General features: G+C 36.4%; 1 protein-coding gene and 1 non-coding gene across 2 annotated transcripts; both read right to left on the bottom strand.

Annotated features, from left to right (window-relative positions):
• Window positions 1–1,245: 1,245 nt before the first annotated feature.
• On the bottom strand, window positions 1,246–1,742 carry LOC121999360 (elongation factor 2-like). The gene is made up of 2 exons (XM_042554049.1): window positions 1,613–1,742; window positions 1,246–1,532 (listed from the first exon to the last, which is right to left on the bottom strand). Exons 1-2 carry the CDS (start codon window positions 1,701–1,703, stop codon window positions 1,246–1,248), a joined length of 378 nt encoding a protein of 125 aa, XP_042409983.1. The 5' UTR covers window positions 1,704–1,742.
• Window positions 1,743–5,875: 4,133 nt separating this feature from the next.
• Window positions 5,876–5,981, bottom strand: LOC122003112. The gene has a single exon (XR_006117785.1). It is a non-coding gene; the product is annotated as a small nucleolar RNA R71 (small nucleolar RNA).
• Window positions 5,982–10,986: the final 5,005 nt, after the last annotated feature.

The following is a 10,986-nucleotide window of genomic DNA, read 5'->3' as shown; positions in this document are numbered from 1 at the left end:
TTGTATCAATTAGATCTTGAATGATTGATGGTGATGTGTGCTTAATTCTCATTCTTGATTGATTGTTTGGATTTCTTGTGGACTTTGTAGAGATAAACTCTCACTCGATCATCCGAGGGATCCACGTGACAGGTGCAAGCCCGTGTAAGGACGTTTGAGAGATAATCATGAAGAGGAAATAGGAATATTCAAGAGAGTAGGATGGATTTTGTGATTAAGTTTCTTGTATCTTGATAGATTAATAAGTTGTGGGCTTCTATGTTGATATCCGAGGAAGGTATAGTAATAGGTGCGCTTCTATGTAAGGACAACATAGGTTCACGTCTAATTGATCATATTTAGATACATTTCTTAGTCCTTAGCCGGTTATCTATTGCAAGAGAGAACCGGCAACTTTCTACAAGTGTTTGGCAATTGAGGGATAAGAATTGGTGAACCATTTATATTCAAGAAATCTTACAAAGAAACCGAAACTCCTAGAATCTCCCTTTATCATAACCCAAAACACTAATCTCTTGTTTGTTAATCTTTAATATTAGATTTGTTTACCCTTACTTTGCATTTGAAACGATTGGATAGTTGTTTAGCTAATTCGCATTGAGACATTTCTAGTGCTTATTCCAGTCCCTGTGGATACGATAATCTTTTATATTACTTGCGACATCACTACAAGAAAAAAGTCAAACAACAACGGTTTTTCACCGTTGTCGTAGGCCATTTTGAACTGTTGTTAAAGGCTGTGTTGTTAAATGGGGTGGCAAAAGACAACAGTTTTTAAGCGTTGTCTTTGAAGGCAAAGACAACATTTTTTACAACGGTGAAAAACTGTTGTCTTTTCCTTCAAAGACAACAGTTTTTCACCGTTGTCTTTGAGCGTCTACCTTTAATAACAAGGTCTTCAACAACAGTTTTAAACTATCTACGACAACGGTGAAAAACCGTTGTCTTTTTTAGAAAAAAATATAAAAAAATTAATACAAAATTTTCTAATATTATAAATCATTCAAAATACTAAATTTCAAAATAAAATTTAATATATAATTTTTTAACATTCAAAAATAATATCTATAACATTCTGAAGAATTTTCATAAGCAACCAACAAAATTTCATAAGCAACCAACAAAATGATAACACTATTAAAACAAAGGTGATATGCAAGTGATATGCAAACACAAGCAATGGGATTGGTAGTGTAAAACATACAAGTACATACTTTAACTTGTTGTCAATTTGAGTGTAAGCTTTCAAATAAGAGTTGTCAATTTGAGTGACTTTTCTTCCAAATAAGAAAAGTCAACGTGCCCAGGTGAATCTATGAGGTTGATTAGATATTCATTTCCGCTCCTTTCGCCCTTGTAGTTTTTTAGGGATTCCTCTGTCATTTCATAGTACAGGGAAATCCCAGTGGATTTGATTGTAATACCACGTTCAGCCTCGTCTTGGCGAGTATCAGTCATCCTAACATCTCCAGCGACTTCTTGTGCGATGATTCCGGCAGCAGCAACAAGAGAATCAGTGAGGGTTGATTTACCTGCAAATATAAGAAACAACACTTGATGTATTTGTTACTTCACATGGTATCAAGAAAGTATGAGCTAGGGAATAACTAACCATGATCGACATGTGCAATGACAGACATGTTGCGGATGTTATGCTTCATGTCCATGATGCGACGGAGTTCTTCGGCTGTGAACTTCACCATCTCGACCGGTTTTAGAAATTAGACAATCCTCCAAATGACCCTGTGAATGCACAAATGACAGAACAGGTTCCTTGTCACAATGAATCGTATAACAATAGAGAAAAGAAAATGAATAATGAAAAAGATAACTTATTATATAGTTAACGAAAGATATTAATGTGTTAATAAATTATAATAATTGAACACCAAGCAACAAATGAAACTATGAATTCGTGGTGATTGAGAATAGATGCAACAGATATAGGTGCAATCTCAAAATCTCAACAGAGGCCATAATTTCAGCATCAAGAAGTAACTCAAACTATCTCAATTGACACAATAAACGTTAATCAATACCACAGACAAGGAAGCTGCACGATTTGTCAACAAAGCATGGATTTCCGCACAAACAAAAAATATTAAGCTGAGATGTAACAAATTTAAAAGGATTCTTGTTATAGGGCCATCGTCCACAGTAAATATTGATCGGTAGAAAAATACAAATTAAGAAATAAAAGTATGAAAAACAACACCGACAGGAATTTAAGAACAAGAAAAAGAAATATGTAGGAACCATGAAAATATGTAAACATATGAAGCTAGAATATATCGATTCATCACTCAATAGAGTAAAGAAACAGTAAGAGAAGATGATAAAAACATTCAGAAACAAAAGGGTCATGCATCTAAATTAATATATAATACTAAATATATAAACCAACAGACAGATTCATTCATATTGTCGTATATCTTTTGTTTCTTCAAACATATTTATACATCGTTAGGTTGAAAACATGATCCAAACCAAATTTACTTGAAACATTATATAGGAAATTGCATATTTAGTATAATTGTAAATACAATAAGTCATAAAAAGGATGGAGAAAGAAAATAAACAAGAAGCGCACAATTGTAAAGTTTTCCTAACCTGTAAGGTGAACAATCTATCATTGATCTAGACTTCTTTGGTCAAAAAGTAGGCTACAATCCCAAATTAAGCATCATAGATGTATAATTCCATCAAAAGAACTAACTAGCTGTCCAAAAGTAAGCATCATAGATGTATAATCTTAATCTAATTAGAAAACTCTAATTAGCTCCACCCAATCTATTCAATACTTGAAAGTTAATCAACATATCCTTACCATCTGACTCTAATTAACATAATCAATCACACATAGATTACATCTCCAAATCTGAGAGAATAGGTCAATAGTATAAGAGTAAGGAAATTCATTACCTAACTCTTCTTCTTTGACAATGCGATGACGTCCAAAGGTCCCTAGCAGTGGCACGGTGGCCAGGGGTTGACTTTGATTGCTCGGTCTTAGGTGGCGTCCCCACTGGCTGGTGCAGGGAGGTGGGAGCTCTTAGGGCACCAGAACAAAAGAGTGCAACTAACTCATAGAAAAATTATTGTAGTATACCTCTTTCCAATGCACGATTTTGAACAACCTCATACAGAAAAATTATTGTAATGGATATTATAAATAGACCTCATGTAATTCATTGTATGTATGAATGTCTTCTAAGCTCTTCAGTTATTATTGAAAATTACAGAGCACCAATTAGATGCTTTACTATAACTTAAGGCAAACTCATCTCAAAAACATGAATAGATTTTTCTGAACTAAAATTCCACTTCCATCAATTTCAAGAAATGGTTGGTCCTTCATTAATAGAATGAAACTAATGTGAAACGGGAAACATATTAGAACTCACACAACCTATTAATTCCCAATGAATGGACGTTATGTTAAAATGGAACAATCTTGCATGCCTATAAGTAAATTATTGCATTCAATAGGCCTGATTCGCCTCATAATAATGATTAACGAGCTCCTCGCCCGCTTTGTTAAGCCATGCTATGCGAAAAACATAATCTCACTTACGATATGGCATTCTAACTTTTACTGAAAACTACATTTCCAAAACAGAGTGGTGAGGCTGCAGAGAGCGTCCCCAGCTCATGAAGGAGTACAAAATAGAGAAGTCCATAAATCAATGCTCAATTACTCAAACCATCATGAGTGACCAATAATGGAGCCAATAAAATCGATGCTCCAAAGATAAGTAAAAGAAACTCGATTCCTCAATCAAAAGTGAAGATAAAGATACAACTATTTCTTAGGAATCGAAAGGCAGAATAAGAGAAAAGGATAACAAAGAAACTGTGAAAAAGATGACTAAAACGAAGAAGAAACTGTATAAAAGAGAGCTCATCCTTGTTTCAGCAAATTCAATTGTTAATGAAATTTAATATCTATTTAGAGTAGTTTTCTCTCTTAAGAGCAAACTGGTAAATTTCAACGAAGTAGCATGCAGGGTGGTAAAAAAAATGGAAATTGAACAAACCTAGACACTAACGTTTACTCAATGGATGGATCGAAAAGTGCAAGAAAGTGAAGGAATGGGAAATGAAAATGCTTACATTCAACATAAGTATATCTATGGATGCACTTTCAGTCGGGATTTAAGAACAAGAGCATTCTGCACACGCTTGTGCATTTTACCAATCATGATGACTCGGCAGGATTTGCATGTTTTATAGTACAAACATCCAGGATCAAATAGACGGCTCCTTGTAAGAATCACCCAGCACCTCATAGATCCAATGGAAAGAGGGAAAAGGAGCAAAACTGGAGGGGAAACCCTAAAGAAGAATTTAAGAAAAGAATACATAAAGCGGAAGTAGCGAAGGGACCAACCTTGACAGTGTCGAAGGGATGGCCGGCGATCGGATGGCTCTAGCTTGATCCCACGGCACCAGAACAAAAATTAGGGCACGACTATACCTCAGACGCCGGCGATGATCCAGGGGAAATCGAAGCACAGGGAACCTACGCACTCCCTCGATCAACGACGTTGTCGATCTGTCCTCAAGCCAAGACGATGACGGCTTTGCGAAGGAAGGGAGAGCTCGGCAGTGTCGGCATCGCGTGAGAGAGGAGAGGGAGGACTCGGCGACGGAAAAACCTAGGGCTCGGGTGGAAAGATTTTTGGTTTTTTTCATAAAGTTAAAAAAATTATTGTGTTTTTAGGATTCAACAGCATTCAATAGACAACAGTTTAATAAAACTGTTGTATATTATCACATAAGCAACACTAAAAGATAATAATTTTTTAAAACTGTTGTCTTTGACACACATTAGACAACAGTTTTTTGAAAAACTGTTGTTATTTAAAAAACATTATGGTGAACAACAACAGTTTTTAATAAAACTGTTGTTAAATGGAAAAAAGACAACAATTTCTTGAAAAACTGTTGTCTATTAGGTGTGGTTAAATCCAGAAATTCTTGTAGTGCATTTCCATACACTTGTGGAGCGTAACAAGTTTTTGGCGCCGTTGCCGGGGACTGTGCTATAACATTAGGAATTATCATTGAGTTAGACTAAACATAACTTTTCTTTCTTTCTTTTGATTTGCATAGTTTTAACTAATTGTTAGAATTATGTTTTCAAAAGTTTTTCCTTTCTTGAATAACATTCTTAACAATTCTTTTCGTTGCAATTCTAATTCTAATTCTAACTTTGCATTCTTGATTTTTAGCACTCTAATCTAACTTTTCTCTGTTTTCTCTTTTGATCTAGTTTCTTTCTTCTTTTCTTTTGTAAACATATCTTGCAATTTTTAGCATATGAATTATTCTAGATATTTTTCTTTTTCCTTTTATCTTTTCTTTCTTGTTTTCATTATGCACTTTCTTTCTTGCAATTTAAATTCTGCATTTGCTTTCTTGCTTTTCATATTGCATTTTATTTCTTGTTTTTGATTCTTGATAATTTTCTTTTTCTTCTTGAATATCCATGAGCACTAACATGTCAAGCAGCCCATGAGAAATTTTTCTACACCCTTTTTCGCAAGATTTTTATCTCCCATTGTGCAACCTCAAATTGAAGCAGAAAGTTTCCAACTAGACCCGTAGATAATTTTCATGATACAAGGTCACAAATTTGGAAGAGAAGTATCAGAAAGTCCTTATCTGCATCTTGAAACATTTTTAGAGATTTGTGATTTGGTGAAATGTGAAGGAGTATCAGCAGATGCAATTCGATTGATGACATTTCCTTTCAGTATCAAGGATAAAGCAAGGACTTGGCTATATTCTCTCTGTCCTCAAAGCATCACAAGTTGGGAACAATTGGAGAAGCAATTTCTGAATCATTTTTTCCCTCCAAGTAGAACGGTGTATATGAGGAATTGCATAACAAATTTTGCTCAGGCATATGGAGAATCATTATTTGAAGCATGGGATAGATTCAAGAGTCTTCAAAGACAGTGCCCTCATCATGGTTTTGAAAAATGGTTGATTTTGCACATATTCTATGGGGGAATTTCTTTCTCAGACAAGACTTTATTGGATTCATCAGCTGGAGGTTCTTTTATGGACAAAAGTGTAGATGAAGCTTATTCGTTAATTGATCAAGTGACATTGAACCTCCATGAATGGTCGAACAAAAGTTGGATGGAATTTCCCTCAGATATTCAAGAAGTGAAAGCCATAAATGTAAGAGAGCCTGTCAAACAAAATGAAATTCAACCACCTAAAAATGTTGAAATTCACAAGTCACAGAGTGAGGAGTTCAAACATTTGGGGGCAAAGCTTAATAGTATTGTTTCAAAATGGTTTAAAGAAGATCCCCCTCCTACACAGTCAAGATCCAATGAAAAGTGTGATGATGTTGGGTTGAGAAGTGGCAAAAATCATGAAGAACTTCTGAAGAATGACATGTTTAGAATTGAGGAGAAGAATAATAGAAGATCACAAGAACTCAATTCCATTTCTCTAGGAAGTTCCCAAAGGCCAGAAGTACCTTTCCCTCAACGATTAATCACACCAACATTAGATAAGCAAGTTGGACCTCCTCTAAAAGATCAAAGGGAATTTGGGAAAAAGGGAGTTCAGTCTTTCCCAGGACCTTCACTAAGGGTTCCTTTTCTACAAAGGTTAGTGGGGGTCAATGAAAATAAAGACTTCGGCAAATCCTGTGACACTAATATGGTTGAGTGTAGATTTTTGAATATATATGAAGATGAAGATTTTTCAGATGAGGATTTTATTGATAATGTAGTGGTAAATAAGTTTTCAGATCTACCTCAAAATTTTATAAGGTGTTATAGTGACATTGAATTTTCAGATGATGAATGTGATGTGGTAGATCAACTTAAAACTGCAAGTGAAGTTATTGATCCTCTTGTTATTGATTCTCCTATTGAGGACATAGATGTTGGTTTATTTTTTGATGTATGTGTTGATGATGATGATATGAAAGAATGTGTAGGGAGCTGTGTTGTGGAAGCAGCATCTCAAGGTTCACCACCTTTGTCAAGACAACCCTTAGAGGTTTTAAGAATTGATCATGTTGTGGAACAATGTGTAGGGACTTATACAGAGCTAGTAGAGTCTCAAGAATCACCATCATTGATATCATCAACACCTGAGCTAGAGCCACTACATAATTCTGAAGAAGTCACCCATTGTTTAGAACTTTCAGGTACATCTCAACAATGCAAGGTTAGTATTCTTAGTGATCTTTTAGAAAATTTCATAGATGTACCTATAATTGATTTTGTTGGATGTGATTCATTTTTTGATACATACTCAATTCATACTAATATGATTCTAGTTCCTTCTTATATTACATTCTTGTGGGAGGTTTGTTTTTCTTTTGGGTGTGTAGGTTTTCGAGAGGCCAATAATGGGAAGCTCATACTGAACCGTCTTCGACCACCTGAAACAACTTTAAAGAAGATGAAGATGGAGAGGGCGATACATCACTTTTTAACTCCAATATTGAAAGCTCCCTCCATAATAAGAGCCCTTGGTAGGAGGGTTCTAAAATATCTTACCCCTCCAAGAGCAAGATTTAGATGAATCTAATGAGGTGGTCGAGCTAATGACCTTAAACAAGCGCTTCTTGGGAGGCAACCCAAGTTCAATCTTGTTTTCATTTTACTTTTAGTTTCTTTTTATTTTGTTGATAATAAATCATACCCTCTACTTAATTCTTCTTGTCTATCTTATTTTTATAGATTTTAAAGTTGTGGAGGATTGTGAACATTGGATAGAGGAGTATCTTAAAAAAAACATGAATGTCAACCATTTGGAGCTCATCACTTGGTAACTTCTCTTAAAATCTCCTCCACATTGTTTTTAGTTTTCATTGGGCCAATGAAAAATTTAAGTCTGGGGGGATGCATTAGATGCATTTGATTTGCTTTGTTTGTTTTTGTTTTTGCTTATGTCTTGCATTTTGTTTTGATTTTTTGTGGCATACATCTTGAGAACATCAAAACTTCACTTATATGCTTTCTTGGATTCAAGTGAAATGTTAGCACGATTATTGTCTTGATTCATGATGTTCGAATGATGCTAGTAGTAAACTTTGTGTAGTTCTTTTTTTCTATCTTGGGAAGCATTAATAAGCTAAGAATCTTATGGTGATGAGTTTTAGTTTTGGTTCAACCTTAAGGATTTTATCTTCACTACACTTGTGCTTGACGCTTGAATAGTTGATGTCATTGAAATAGTGATGATTCATCTTGTTTGCTTAGTACTTGATTTCCATGGTGATTTCTCAACTTTCATTTTGGTTACTGGATGAGGCTCAAATCATTAAAGCTCATTTGGAAAAATCAAAATATCCCAACATGTGTGCTAAAAGTACATTTGTGAATAAGTTTTGCACAATGCAAACACTTATAAAAAAAAAATAAGGGATATAAAAACAGTTGTCATGAGTGGAATCTAGCAAGTCACCCCTTTGAGACCGAGTTAGGTTACTGGGGAAATGACTGCTTAGCTTCTCTTGAGATTGAGCACACCTTTGAGACCTTGGGTTAGTTGAGAAATATGAACCAAGTGAATGATGAGTAAGTGCCTATCACTGGTTACTTGTCTTTCACTGGAAACATTAGGAATTCAAATTTGATGATGACTTGACTTGGACATGGATTGAAACTTGAAGGGTGTTGAGTTACTTTTACACTGTGCACAAGATTCTTATGCTTGAACCATACTTTACTTGTTTCCATGATCATGCTTGTTAATGAAACTTTTTGATAGAATTAGGAAAGTGCACTAGGTTTTATGAATGTGTTGTAGAACATATGAATTTAGACTGCAGCATTTTGCTTCAGGACAAGCAAAGGTTTAAGTCTGGGGGTGTGATGTGCGTAGATTATATACTCTTTTACGCATGTTTTTACACACATTTACATACTTTGAGCATGCTTGATCTATGCATTTTTATAGTTCCAGCTTTCCTTTTAGCATATTTACTCTTTTGGTTCGGAGATCTGCTTTTTGTGCATTTTCTGTACACAGGAGTCGAAATTGGTGAAGATTATGCGTCCTCGGGCAAGCTTGGAAGTAATTGAAGGGAGAGATCATCAGGCCGTGTACCACACATGGCCGTGTAGTCTTAATAGGAAGGGAAGAGGACATGGCCGTGTGAATCTCACACGGCCGTGTCTTGATTTGAAGAAATCAGAGCAGATGCCTTACATGGCCGTGTGGATCTACACGGCCGTGTGAGGTTTCCAGAGGCCAAGCAGGTGGTGGCCGTGTGCATCACACTGCCGTGTGAAGTTTCCAGAGACCAAGCAGGTGGTGGCCGTGTGGATCTACACGGTCGTGTGAGGTTTCCAGAGGCCAAGCAGGTGGTGGCCGTGTGCACCACACGGCCGAGTAGCATTTCCAGAGAGTAGAAGGGCCTAGGCCGTGTACACCACACGGTCGTGCAGCATTGGCAGAGAGGGAACTGGACATGGCCGTGTGAATCTCACACGGCCGTGTCGTGGGGCCGTGTGGCGCCCGATTTCCTCCTCTATTTAAACCTTCCTTCATGAATTGAAAGGGGATCTCTCCCCCTTTGGGAGAAGGCAAGATTTGGTGGTTTCCTCCCATTCTTGGGAGGATTTCTGGGCGATTCTAAGGGAGATCTTGACGATTTCGACTCCGGAGCGAGGATTGGATCCGAAGACGAGGCTTCTTCGTAGATAAGTTTTCTCTTTCCCCCTTTTCTTGGTTTCTTGGATTGGGGATTTAAGAAATGCTTGTAATCTTTATTTCTTCGGGTTTTCTTCCTCGATTCATGGAGTAGATCTTGTATTCTAGGATTAAGGGAGTATTTGTATGATAGATTGATGTAATCTCATATGGATTTGCCATTTTCTTGTTTCAATGACATTGTCTTGCTTGTATCAATTAGATCTTGAATGATTGATGGTGATGTGTGCTTAATTCTCATTCTTGATTGATTATTTAGATTTCTTGTGGACTTTGTAGAGATAAACTCTCACTCGATCATCCTAGGGATCCACGTGACAGGTGCAAGCCCGTGTAAGGATGTTTGAGAGATAATCTTGAAGAGGAAATAGGAATATTCAAGAGAGTAGGATGGATTTTGTGATTAAGTTTCTTGTATCTTGATAGATTAATAAGTTGTGGGCTTCTATGTTGATATCCGAGGAAGGCATAGTAATAGGTGCGCTTCTGTGTAATGACAACGTAGGTTCACGTCTAATTGATCATATTTAGATACATTTCTTAGTCCTTAGCCGGTTATCTATTGCAAGAGAGAACTGGCAACTTTCTACAAGTGTTTGGCAATTGAGGGATAAGAATTGGTGAACCATTTACATTCAAGAAATCTTACAAAGAAACCGAAACTCCTAGAATCTCACTTTATCATAACCCAAAACACTAAACTCTTGTTTGTTGATCTTTAATATTAGATTTGTTTACCCTTACTTTGCATTTGAAACGATTGGATAGTTGTTTAGCTAATTCGCATTGAGACATTTCTAGTGCTTATTCCAGTCCCTGTGGATACGATAATCTTTTATATTACTTGCGACATTTCCGTACACTTGCGGAGCGTAACAGTGTTGCACCAACTCCGAGCAGAAAATCGATTCGAGAAAAAGAATTAGACTATAGCTATGAGGCTAAATTCTAATCGACTCTGAAAAAATTTGAAAATTCCACGAGAAAATTGTCTTGAATGGTGGTTGCACCAATTCAAAACGACCCCGCTCTGATACCAATTGTTGGATCGAGATCGCGCTAGAGGGGGGGGTGAATAGCGCTCGTGGAAGTTTCGTTCGTATCGGAATAAAAGAAACAAAATGCAGCGGAATAGATAAAGAAAATAACACAAAAGACACAGGTCGATTTTACTTCGTTCGGAGCCTAAGGTGACTCCTACTCGAAGGCCCGCGATCCTTGATCGCTTCCGGTGGGCAACAACTATAAGTTCGCAAGTATACAAAGATGATTTACAAGTAATGTAGTAAA

The sequence above is a fragment of the Zingiber officinale genome, chromosome 7A (assembly GCF_018446385.1).
Source record: "Zingiber officinale cultivar Zhangliang chromosome 7A, Zo_v1.1, whole genome shotgun sequence".
Taxonomy (NCBI): Eukaryota; Viridiplantae; Streptophyta; class Magnoliopsida; order Zingiberales; family Zingiberaceae; genus Zingiber; species Zingiber officinale.
The sequence above is the reverse complement of the archived record's forward strand: the minus strand, read 5'-3'. Positions and strand labels throughout refer to the sequence as shown.

Bases quoted from the DNA above. Each gene is read 5' to 3' on its own strand.
- LOC121999360 (XM_042554049.1), bottom strand. From the start codon at position 1,703: ATGGTGAAGTTCACAGCCGAAGAACTCCGTCGCATCATGGACATGAAG. The intron at 1,533-1,612 runs GTTAGTTATTCC...TTATATTTGCAG, and splicing joins CATTGCACATGTCGATCATG to GTAAATCAACCCTCACTGAT.